The sequence below is a fragment of the Eublepharis macularius genome, chromosome 3, assembly GCF_028583425.1.
Source record: "Eublepharis macularius isolate TG4126 chromosome 3, MPM_Emac_v1.0, whole genome shotgun sequence".
In the NCBI taxonomy this organism is placed as follows: domain Eukaryota; kingdom Metazoa; phylum Chordata; class Lepidosauria; order Squamata; family Eublepharidae; genus Eublepharis; species Eublepharis macularius.
In genome coordinates, this window is record NC_072792.1 from 3,828,150 (window position 1) to 3,840,270 (window position 12,121).

Here is a 12,121-nt window from a genome sequence, read left to right on the forward strand (position 1 = left end):
ATTTTCCCTCAGCAGTTTTGTTCTGTGTATTTAAGAAGTCTATTTTTGCTTACAGTTTCTACTAATTTGCCTGGGATATACCTGTAATGTTTCTTTTCCAGCCCCCAAGCAAAATTCTCTCAGTTGTGCAGAGTCCTGGCTGGGAGACTGGAGGAGAAAGCCATTATTTCTCACCAACTGTCCTGTTAGGCAGGGCAATGGAGCTGCCCTTCAGTAACTCCCCCCCCCCCCAGATATCTGCCCCCCTGCTGAGGACCTCTCCTTGTACTCCAGGAACTGCCAAGGAGTATAGCTGCTCAAGAGTGCCTCACCTAGCAGTGAGGGACATTTGGTAGGGAATGAAGCAATGCTTCTTAAATACGACTTTATTATTCCAAAGGCGTAACTCTAGAATACAGTAGAGCAATAGCATAAGGACTAAGGAAGTAAAAGGTATGGGGAAAAGGCTGGTAAGCTAAATGGAGATGAATGGTTTTGGTACACCACCCTCCCAGACTGGAAACAATAGGTGGGTATGGGATTGGAAGGGCTGCTAGTCCTGCTGTATATAAAGCACAGCTATACACATCCAGGATCACATACATGCACACATTGCAATACAGAGATATTCACATGCCTACACACACACACACACGTGACAAAGGGGCTTTAAACAATGTGGGCTTTGAGGTTCCCTTTCTGCCTACGTCTCTGGGCTGCTGCAAATGGAGGGTGGGCAATAAGCTGCAGCAGGAAGCCTCGACAGAGGACATGGGGGGGGGTTACCCTTTAACCTGATGCTCCCTGCATCCCACTCCCCCGCTCCCCCCGCTATTCCCTGCAAAAGCAAAGCCCAGCCCGGCTATTCCACCAGGCCCTGTAAGGCGCCGACGGGCTTGCGAGACAGCGATTAAGAGAATCGACCTACGGCCTGGGAGACGCGAGTTCTGCCACGGTGACCCTGACCTGTCACTGACGCTCAGCCTAACCCACCCCGCAGGGCTGTTGTGGGGATGAGGCAGAGGAACGGGGGGGGGGGATGGGCGGCCACAGAACCGCGGCCGTTGCGCCGTTGCGGACTCCGGGCCTCCCCCGCCGCCGCTCGGGGCCCAGGCGAGCGGACAGGGCCGCGCGTGTTGCCATGGGGACGCGGCGCGTGGCGAGGAGGGCCACGGCCAAGCACGCACGCGCAGTCTGCCTCCCCACCCCCCCACCCCCGGACGGGGATTCGCGCCGCCTCGACACTCACCAGCCCCGCGCCCGAGTCCGCGCCGCCGCCGCCGAAGCCGCCGTTCCGGGCCGCCGCGTACTCCGCGTAGCGCAGAGGCTCCGAGGAGGGCCCGCCGCCGCCTGCCATGGCCGGGCGAGAGAGGAGGAGGAGGCGGGGCAGCGGCTACGGGTGCCTGCCCGGGACATTCCGCGCATGGCCGCTCTAAACAATAACCGCCTTCGATGTATATACCGCCCTTCAGGACAACTTAATGCCCACTCAGAGCGGTTTACAAAGTATGTTATTATTATCCCTACAACGGAGATAATAATAACATACTTTGTTATTATTATCCCTACTATCCCCTATGAGGTGGGTGGAGCTGAGAGAGCTCTGAGAGAGCTGTGACTAGCCCACGGTCTCTCAGTTGGCTTCAAGTGGAGGAGCGGGGAATCAAACCCGGCCCTCCAGATGAGAGTCCTGCGCTCTTAACTAGTACACCAAACCGGTGTAAGTAACCCAAGATGTAAGCCTGATGATTGGCATGGAGTCTTAAAGATTTTAACGTCACTTTTTTTGCATATTTCTCTTTTATTTTAAAATGCTGGTTCTCTTGTTTTTGTGACTTTTATCCTAATTTTTTCGATATTGCTTAAAAAGCCAGTGTGCTGTATAGACTTTTTGAATAAAAGAATGAATGAAAAGAATACTTTTAAATAAAATAAGCAGTTTAAAAATGGAACGTGCGCCAACATAGCAGAGAAGTCCGAATAAATTTAGTCATATCGCCCAGTTTTCCATCTCCTCCCCCACCCCCACCCCCACCTTGAGGCCTGGGACCAGTTTGTCACTTGGTGCTAAGAAACACGGTTTCAGGCCATGAGTGCCTCAAGGACCCAGAGGGGATAAGTCTGCACTGTAACCTCATCACATGGAGGACAAGGACAGTTCCAGGAAGATCTCATACAGCAATTCATGTGGCTTCCTGTCCAGGTTGGGGGAGTTTGGGGTGACGCCTAAAACAGCAGCTCATTAGCACAGGAGGGAGAGGTGGGGTGGGGAGGCTAAGTATGGATTCGGGCCAAAATGATAAATGGGCCTCAGTCATACTGACAGGTGTCTAGCTTGCAAGCAGTTTCCTGAGCACTGAGAGTAACAACGGCAAGTATCTGGCTGTGGCTAAGGCCAAACAAGCTGGAGTTGAATCCAGACAAGATGGAGGTAATGCTCCTCGGGAAGGCTGATGTTTTTGAAAGAATGGGTCTGGTTGTGATGGATGGATTGGCATTGACATTTGCAGAGCAGGTCAAGAGCTTGGGGGTACTCAGCAATCCAGCCTCGCTGTTGGAAAAGCAGTGCCTCCGATCAGCTACATCTCGCTGGCCATCTCTTGAAGCCTGTTCCTTCTTGATGGTTGCCCTCTCTTTATGGAATGCACTCCCTGAAAAGGTGAACGAAATGCTGTCCTTGGAGGTTTGGGGGAGGCACTGCAAGCCTGTTCTATTTGTAGTGGTCTTTAATGGGGTTTGAACTGCGGGCCTTTTCAGAGGTTTCCGTTTTTTTAACTAAATCTTGTTTTAACTACAAATCGCAATCTGCCTTGCTGTACAAAGGAAAAGGTGGGGTATAAATACTTCAATACATTTTATATCTTTCAAGTGCTACTTTGTATATTCTCCAGAAGACATTAAGTAAGACACGTTGCAAACCCATCTTCTTTATAAAGACAAAACAGCTTTAATTGCTTGTAAGTTCTTAAGGTCAGAGTTCGTACATTCGAACGTAAACAGAATGCTTGGCTCTTGGAATCGGGGCACACATTCTAGAAAAAGGTGGCAGTTGCAATCAGCAGCAAAGGTCAGAGAAATTCAAATATCAAGTACTGCTAAGCCTGGCAGCAAACTGCCGGAGTTCTGGCTAAGAGAATTGGCTGCTTGGATATATAATGGATGTCCAGTTACAAACCACTGAATTTAATGGTGCTGTTGCTCTTTCAGGATGAAGAAAGGTGGCAAACCTGGTCGCAGCGTATCTTACCTTGTAAATGGCAGCGCCTCCAAGAGACTGTGAGTTTGTGTTCATCCCCAAGAGTGGCCCTCCTAGTGTGGCATGGACAGAACTAGGGAGTATTCCAATGCCACAGAAAGCAGCCATTGCACTACACCCCTCTGTCCACGTTTGTTTATTTATTCTATTTAAATCTCAGTCCTCCTCTCTGCTCTGGTACTCTAGCCATTACAGTGAAAGTTGGGCAGGGTAACCAGTCTGGAGAGTGGTACAGCTGTGTGTCTGCACGGGTTTCCCTCACTTTCCTAGGCAGCAGGTTGTGAGAAGAGTCGCTGTGCTTCCACCACCATTATTCCTGCTGGCTTTTTTCTTCCTGGGATTCTCCAAGAATGAAAAAAAGATGGGGAACAGCTATATCCAGGGAGGGGAATGCCTGGGAGGCAGGAAAATGGCTCTGCTTTCCTTTTCCATTTAACCAATCATTTTACACACATACATTCTTTCTTGGAAACGAATATGGCAGATATGCTGGCACCCGGGCATGTGATATAGCAACACTTTAACTGCTTTATCTCACAGTTCACACACCTGTTCCACCACACCAGTAAAAGCTATACCTGAATTTGCAATGCAACTAATACAGCACAGGGGTTTTTTTTACTTATTTATGACAGCATTTATTCTCAGCCTTTGTCCGAGAACTTAAGGCAGCTTACAAAGCAAAGCTAGGCTGCAAGGACAGAAGGAATAAATGAGAGAATCCAACTCCCTCCCTGAGAAACAGCCTCCAGGGCTCTCCCAGCTGCTCCAGCATCTGACAGCCTCAACCGCTCCTTAGCCCCCACAGAATAAAACTCCTTGATATGCCTTGTGCAAAACATCTCCACAGCTCTGCAGGCAGACCCCCCACCACAGCAAAGGCTGAGCTGAAGACAAGCTGAGCTGACGAGGCGGGAGGCACCACCCGGGGCAGTGCTCTGAAGAATGCACTCTGCACGTGGGAGTTCATAGGGAGAAGCGGCCCCATGAGGTATGAGGGTCCCAGGCTACGAAGGACTGTCAGCATAAAAGCAGCACCTGGAATTGGGCCTGGAAGCAAACAGGTAACGGCAGCCCACGCTGAAGCCCAAGTGATGTGAAGTTCCAAATGACAAGACCCGGGCAGAAGCCCCTTGTAGCTTCTGGGCCATCTCCGAGGGCAGCCCTGCCATACAGTGTGCTGCAGTCGTCTGGCTGGAAGTCAAACAAGAGCCCTGTTTTTTTTTAAAGGTGGCAATCACAGACCAAGGCAATTCCAGGGTAATGTTTGTGGACTGCACTGAATTATAACAGAGCATCTCTGTGTTAGTTTTAGTACCTTTGTATTGACCACTAAGGATCCTGCTGCTCTGGCAGCAGAAATGACGCTGGTGAACAAGCTGAACGTCCCGTGTGTCAAACTGCTGTTAGACTCCCAAGAGCAAGGCCTGTAGGAAGGGGACAGTTCTGGCTGCAGGTGACCCTGGGCAAGAAGCATTTCCAGTTCTAAACTGAGCACTCAACGGATGGTTGGGGGTCGTTGCATGTCTTTGCATCATCCATTTCTTTGAGGAGGCAGGGCGAGAGGTTCCTTGCTGCTGTTGCCTTGCTTAGTCAACGGTCTTCGGTTCAGGCCGTTCACATATAAAGCTGCACTCTTGAGAGGAGGGAGGAGAGTGCAGGAGGTGAGTGGAGAAAGTGGCACCATCTCCATTGCTGCAGGGAGCCAGAGCTGCAGTTCCACATGCATTGGCTGGCAATGACCACCCAAGGGTCAAACCACTGGCCCACTGAGCAGAGCATGGCTTACTGCAAGGAACTTCTGGAATTTTGAAAGGGGGTGGCAAGCACCACCCCAAAATGGCTGCTGTGCTGCAGAAGGTGGGGCCAAACCAAAATGGCTGCCGCAGAAGGCAGAATAGTTGCCCGCTACCTCTTGACAGTAGTAGAGGAAAAAACGTCCAAAAAGTGGCTTCACACCATTAAAGCAATGTCACTTCCGGCAAACACCTGGAAGTGATGTTGATAGCCCAGCTAATTACATTCGCAACATTAGTTAACAGCCAATTAGATGCTGGTGGACTTTAAGTGATTTACAACGGACACTGGTCTGTTCAACTACGCTAAAAATGCTGACAGTAGAAATTATGGTGTTAGTTGTTTCTCCCAGATAACAGCAAAATTCCTCTTTGCTTGTGTCTCAGAGCAGGCTAGATAACAGAGAAGCATCACGTTCCTTAAGAAGTTACAGGTTTAGAACAGACTATTCTGCAGGCCTGATGTGCGCAGCTGGCTTTGCACTAACATAGGTGACATGCGTACTAAAATTTCTAATGGTGAAGTAAGAATTAACCGATCATGCTGTAATGATGTTCTGATGTCAGATTTGCTCTTCTGCTTAGGGGAGGGTTAGCGGGAAGCAATTTGGGTGGCTTTTAAATGCCTGGTTCCTTCCCGCAGTGGTAACAATGAAATAAACCTCGCCCTCTTCTTATTCCTGGCCTCCAGTGTCTTATTGGGTGGGGCACGGGAGGAGACAGCCTGTTTCAGGTATAACAGTGTCATGTCGGCAGTGTGATGCCAACATGACATGACACTCTAGGATTTGTACAAAGCCGTAGGTTTCTCTGGATCCTAGAGCATCATGTCATTGACGTGACGTTGCTGCGCCATCACCCACCCCCATTCTTCTGCCAAATGCAGCAAAAGATTCACATATGGGGAATAAAAAGAAGGAAAGCGGGGGAGGGGGCAGAGGAGGGAAAGCTTACTGGTCCCCCCCCCCCAGTCCTTCAGGACAGCCAGTAACAACAGCCTCCTCCCTTTTAATGGCCCAGCTGGCTTTCTGAAAAGCTGCGCTGGGAGCCAGGGGAAGCCTGGTTGGCTGGGCCATGGCAGCACTGCTCCAGACCACCACAGGCTCTCTCTTCCTGCAGCAGCTGGGACTGATCTCTGGACAGGCTAAAGGTGCAGCCTGTGTTTTGCCAGAGTTACGGCGATGGTGGCCTTCTGTGCCTTTAATGAGCAGGACCCCTAAAGGCTTGCCCGTGATTGGCGATGGTGGTGTCCTCCAATCATAGTTGACTTATGGCGACCCCTGGTGGGGTTCTCATGGCAAGAGACTGAGAGAGGCAGCTGGCTATTGCCTGCCTGTGCAGCCCTGGGCGTCGTTGGAGGTCTCCCATCCAATTCCTAACCCAGGCCGACCCTGCTTAGCTTCTGAGATCGGATGAGCTCAGGTTCACCTGGACTATCCTGGGCAGGGCATACTGCGGCTCACGCTGTCCCGAGCCCGAGCGCCGCCTTCTCCCAGCCCCTGCCAACCTCTCCTGTCCCAGGATAGGGGCAGAGCCGCCTGCAGCAGAGGGAGCGAGGCTTTTACTCCCGAGTTAGAGCGACCAGGATTCTGGGCGAACAGCTCTGAAGTCCTAAGCGCAGTTAAGCACGAGAGCCCCTCTCCTTCGGGAAAGCAGCGCGGGGGAGCGGGCCGGGCATCGGACGAGGCTCTGGGAGTGCCAGGGAGACGCGGGTGCCGACCCCCTGCTCTGCCCGGGCCGGGCCAGGCGCACACGCTCGGCCTTGACCGGCCTTACAGGAGAGGAGGAGGAGGAGGGAAGCCCCCTGGGTGGAAGTGAGGCAGAGAGGGGAGCCTTGAGGGGCCCGGGATTGCGCAGGGCCGTCTTGACCGCTGCCCGGGGCTGGATTAAGTCCCGTGCCGGAGGCTCCTGAGCAGGACTCTCCGCAGTCGACCCGCGTAGGGCATCCGGCTCCTCCGGGCACACCTTGCGGGACGCCCAGGAGGCTGACTTGGGAGTCATCGCGCGTCGGCGGGGCGGGGCGTGGCGTGGCGGGGAATCGAAAGTCCGGCGGGCGCGGAGAGTTTCGTTTCGTTTCTCTGCGCTTCCCTTCGAGGCAGGCGCGACGGGCATTCGAGGCTTGCGGCGGCACCATGAGCCGAGGCGGAGCGGGGCGCTACGGGCGCGGGCTGGCGGCCGCCTCTCCTTCTGCCGCGCCCTCCGGCGGGCTCGAGGGCGGCGGGGTCCCGGGGCCGGAGGAGGAGCCCGCGCATCAGCCGCCGTGAGTTGCCCGGGGGAGCCGCGCGCAAGCCGGGCGGCAGCAGGGACGAGCGCCCGAGGGCGGCGGGGCCGGCTTGACCAGCCGCGGCTCTCGCAGCCCTTTTCGCCGGAGGGGCCGGGCGCGGCCGTGGGGCGCCTCTCGAGTGGCGAAGCGGCGCCTGGGCCGGCGAGGGGCGCGACGCGCGCACGGGTGTCCCGGGGCTGCGCGCCCTCCCTGCTGCCCGGGCCGGGGTTGCGGCGGGACTCCTGCGCGCCCAGCCGCGGCCCCGTCCTCAGCGCAGCCCCCGAGCCGGCCCCGGAGAAGGCGCGGCGGGCGGCCCTGGCCCTCGGCTGGCGGCGGGCGCGGGGCTGCGAGGCGCCCTCTCGGGACGGCCGCGGGGCAGACGCTCCCCGCAGCTTCCCCGTGAATAAAACGCGCGGCGGTGCCTGGCTGGGGCGCCCCGGCCCGGAGGCGAGCGGCGCTAGTGGCGCGGGGCCGGGCCTCGCGTGGGAACGCGCCTTCCGTATCTCGCCGCGTGGATGTTCCCGCCCGGCCGAAGCCTTACCGGGGAACCTGGAAACCCGCACCAGCCGCCCTGCCCCGTGCTAGCGCGGCTCGTCCGTCCGCCTTGCAAACTGTTCCGACCCAGGCGGCCCAGGAGGCGGGCGTCGGGAGCGCGGCCGGCGCGTGGGCCCCTCCCAAGGGCCCGTGCTGGGGCCCTTGCTGCGTGAGCCCCCCCCCCCCCCGCCTCCAAATAAGACGCCCGCTCTCTCGCGGGGGGGCTTCCATGGGGCAGGCTTGTGTGGCTGCTGAGCAAAGCCGGCGGCGGCAGGGCTTCCGCGTGGCAGTTCTCCCTGCCCCGGACCCCCAGCGGCTCTCCGCACCTGGCCACTGGGGCTTTTTCCCCCCCCTAGGGGCAGTTGAACCTCCCTGTACTGAGCCTTATAACAGGCTCTGTTTGACGGGCTCTCTGAAATCTCAGCTTCCATTTTTAAAACAAAAGCAAATCTCTTGCCCATTCTATTGTGGAGACATGCCTTTCCCCTTATAGCTCAGCAACAGTAAGGGCTAACCATTTTTTTAAAAAATGAAAGCCGGGAAGTCAAAGATGATGATAGGCATATACTTAGAACAGTATATTTAATTAATTGCTGAATTAAAAAAAAAAGGTCGCCTCTTGGAGGAGGGAGGAAATGGCTGCAGTTCGGGCAGGAAAAATTGAATTTTCCCACCCACACAGCAGCTATCCAGACTCTGCTGTGGTCTTTCCCCAAACTTTGCCACAACAAAGGTCTGAGAAAGAGCAGAGAGGAGCCGGAGAGCCCCTGGAGGGTGCCTGGATGCGCCCTCATGCTGTGGGGAAGCAAAGGGGGAAAAATGGCTTCCCAGCAGCATTGAACTCGGGGTGGATGACCAGCGTGGAAACAGTTTGTGCACAAATAGTCTGGACTATTTGTGCAGCTGCAGTTTGGCACACCTCCCCCCAAAGCACAGGCAAGTTCCTGCCTGGCCTCCGGGCTAGCCTGCTACCGTGCATCACGCACCTGCAGCACTGGGTCCGTTGCACCAGTCCATGTGCTCAGGCAGTGGTTCCCAGCCTTTTTGACCCACGAGTCCAAATTCTCTTGGTGCAGTGACTAGGGTTGCCTCTGGCTTTGACAGAACTGCTGGATAAACTTGATAAGAATGTGTTGCCCGAATACACACACATGCGTGCGTGTACAAAGACAGAAAAGAGAAATGCTCTGTACCTTTAATAGAGGAAATGAGTCCTTGGAGCTTTTAATGGCAGGAGGTAAATAAGATCCTGTTAAGCCTCTATTAAAGGGACAAGTTCTTTCCCCTCAGGCAGTGGCAACCTTGCCAGGATCTGCCCAGTCCAATCTGACATGCTAAGCAATACTGTACCACCCACCCACCTCCTATTAATACATCTAAATACATACGTTCTGGGTTTTAAATGGTTATGCAGCAGGTAGAAATTCAACAGACAAAGCTGTTAATAGGTTTTCTTTATTTAATTTTCTATGTGCAGAAGGGTTTGTTTTCTCCCCAGTGGGGGACACAAAGTGGCTTACATCACTCTCCTCTCTTCCATTTTATCCTCACAACAACCCTGAGAGGTCGGCTAGCCTAGGCTGAGAATGTGTGAGTGGTCCAAGGCCGCCCAGCAAGCTTCTGTGGCAGAGTGGGGATTCGAACCTGGGTCTCCCACATCCTAATTCTTCACTCTAAGCACCACACTGGCTTTCTCCCTTTGTTGTTTCTTTTTGCATATGAAAGTGGTATAGTCCAGATCCCGGTTTATGGCATCTGTGAGATCTTGTGGCAAAAGCCTAACAAAGCTATGGTAGCTTTGTTGTAACATATTTCTAAAATGTAAAACATCTGACATTTCTAACATCATGATTATATTTAGCATAATAATACAGTTTGATCCTATGCAGTTACTTTCCGTCTAAGCTCATTGAAATCAGTGAAATAATTAGAAAGGAGTAAATAGGATTACAAAGATAGTCTAGCAAACTTTATTTTATACAGTATAGAAGGGGCATAATAAGAGAATCTATTCAAAGCTAAGCATTGTCCTGAAAGGGAAACGGCATATGCTTAACTCTCCCACTGTAATCACTGAGAGAATTAGCATGGGATCTTAATCAGATTTACTCAGAAGTAAGCCTCAGTGGCACTTACTCACAGGTAAGTGTGGATGGTCTTGCATCCCTAAAGTACTTAATAGCAATAAAGCTCCCACCGTCACCCAGACTGGGCAAAAGATTACAATGCAAGGCGGGCTCTCTGTTTTCCGGCCGCAGTCAGTGGATCTGCCTGACCGGAGCAAAGGTTTGTTGGTCTGCAGCTGTAAGAAAGCTGGGCATAAGAGAACCCGCGTTGCCTCCCTTGTCCTCTGTGTGCTTTATGGTACCCATTGAATGAATTGGTTCCTGGAGCTGGGGAAACAGTTTTATCTGTTTTAAATATTTATATCCCACCTTATTTCCTTAGATTCAAGGCAGCTAACAATTTGACAAGAAGCGGCAAGGGTGCGAAACATTAACAAAATGAAAACGTGCCGCTGAATCTGCTGAGACGGTCCACCCTTCTTGATGGAATGATCCTGGGATGGAGCCATGTGCTCCACTCCTTCCCAGAGGCTGACCTCCTCCTCTGGGGCAGCCTTAGAGACTCGGAGCCAAGCTACCAAGTGACGAATGACACCTGCCTGGCAAGGGAACAGGCGCACGTGTATTCCTCCCTGCTCACTTGACATTCACTTGCTCTCCACTTGATCAACTGGAGCGCAAGTGAATGGCAAGTGAACAGGGAGGAATACACCTGAGTCTGTTCCCTTGCCAGGCAGGTGTCATTCGTCACTTGGTAGCCTGGCTCTGACTCATTGCTGCTGTAATTCTTTGTGAATTAGGCAGGCTTCATCCTGGCAGATGGTTTGGGTGGTGCCTGGCACGAAACCAGCTTACTTAACTAAGGTATGAAACTTTGTTTAAAAATAAAGCTGTGAGGGGGACTTGGTCCCACCCATTGCTTTTAGGCAGCTCCTCCAAAAGCAAAAACCTTTGGCAGTTTGCCAACTGATCAGAGATAAAACAAATTTCCTGTTTGGGGAGGCTGGCCACTGTGTGCATCGCGGATCCAGCATGCCTTAGAAGTCTCAGTGGTAGATTTTCTTTGTTCTCCATATCCAGCCCAGGGTTTTGCCGTGTAACTTGCTGTCAGACACAAAAAAATCTAATAGTATAAGGACTCTTGAGAGCTGCTTTTGAGTCACTCCAGTTGAACAAACCGAGTTGAAAGTCTGTTAATATATAAAAATTCCTTACAAGTTAACCAATTGAGACTCCCCTATTTGGATATGCTTCTAAAATCTAACTGCTTGCTCCTAACCTTTGAAGGTTCTTTTGCATCTTATTGAATGAATCGTCAAGTGGTAATGTCTAATTTCCTCTCTCTTTCTCTCTCTAGTCAGGATGCATATGTCGTGATACCGCCCAACCTTGCAAGAAGGGATCAGTTACAGAGAAGTAAGTATATGAACTGGAGGTAAGCTGTTGTGCCCCTTCTGTACAAGATATAGCCCCCCCCCCCTCAGGCGAGTGTTCTTTTTTTAATTTTAAAAAGATTTTATTTAAAAAAGAATATGTAAAAATAGAAAGTGCATAATAAAAGATTATACAAATACTAGATTGGAAATTGAATTGGGATTTATACAATCTTATATAAACAGTGCATATAGAATTGTTTTAAGACTTGTACAAGCACTACACTTAAACTCACATTAAACTAATAAAGGAATACTTTCAAAATTTTATATGCCGAAACATAGTTGCATACTAGTTCTCCTTCCCTCTCCTTGGTTAGTTTCACCTCTACAAACTACAGTATCAGCTTTGTCTTTATACTAAGTTGCCTTAATTAACACTAATTTCTACCTAAATAGTCAAAGAGATCCTTCCATTTCCCCCAAAATTTGGCTATTGGTCTGTTATGTTGATAGGTAGTGAGTTTAGTCATTGATGCTTATTCATGAATCTTATTTCTCCACTCTTAACGCACCAGGACAGATAATCTGTTTTCCATTTCGCTGCAAATAATACTCTTGCTGCCGTCACCATGTAATGGAAAAGATCTCCCTGTTCTTTCCTAACATTAGTTGGTAGGATATTTAAGAGCATATTTTTCAGATTTAATTCAGATCTAAGTTTGAGAATCTTTTGCATCTCTTCATGTATCTTTATCCGGGGCTTTTTTTCAGCTGGAACATGGTGGAACGGAGTTCTGGAACCTCTTGGAAATGGTCACATGGCTGGTGGCCCCGCCCCCTCCAGACAGAGG

The 12,121-nt window shown here is 51.7% G+C and overlaps 2 protein-coding genes across 2 annotated transcripts in view; one reads left to right on the top strand and one right to left on the bottom strand.

Annotated features, from left to right (window-relative positions):
- Positions 1-1,355, bottom strand: part of DNAJC15 (DnaJ heat shock protein family (Hsp40) member C15) — a 31,173-nt gene extending 29,818 nt beyond the window's left edge. Inside the window, exon 1 of the mRNA XM_054975036.1 lies at positions 1,229-1,355. Coding sequence (XP_054831011.1) covers positions 1,229-1,336 — 108 coding nt within the window. The 5' untranslated portion in view covers positions 1,337-1,355. The remainder of the gene's footprint in view (positions 1-1,228) is intronic.
- Positions 1,356-7,132: 5,777 nt separating this feature from the next.
- The window catches only part of EPSTI1 (epithelial stromal interaction 1), a 78,367-nt gene continuing 73,378 nt past the window's right edge, over positions 7,133-12,121 (top strand). Inside the window, exons 1-2 of the mRNA XM_054973042.1 lie at positions 7,133-7,291; positions 11,252-11,310. Coding sequence (XP_054829017.1) covers positions 7,164-7,291; positions 11,252-11,310 — 187 coding nt within the window. The 5' untranslated portion in view covers positions 7,133-7,163. The remainder of the gene's footprint in view (positions 7,292-11,251; positions 11,311-12,121) is intronic.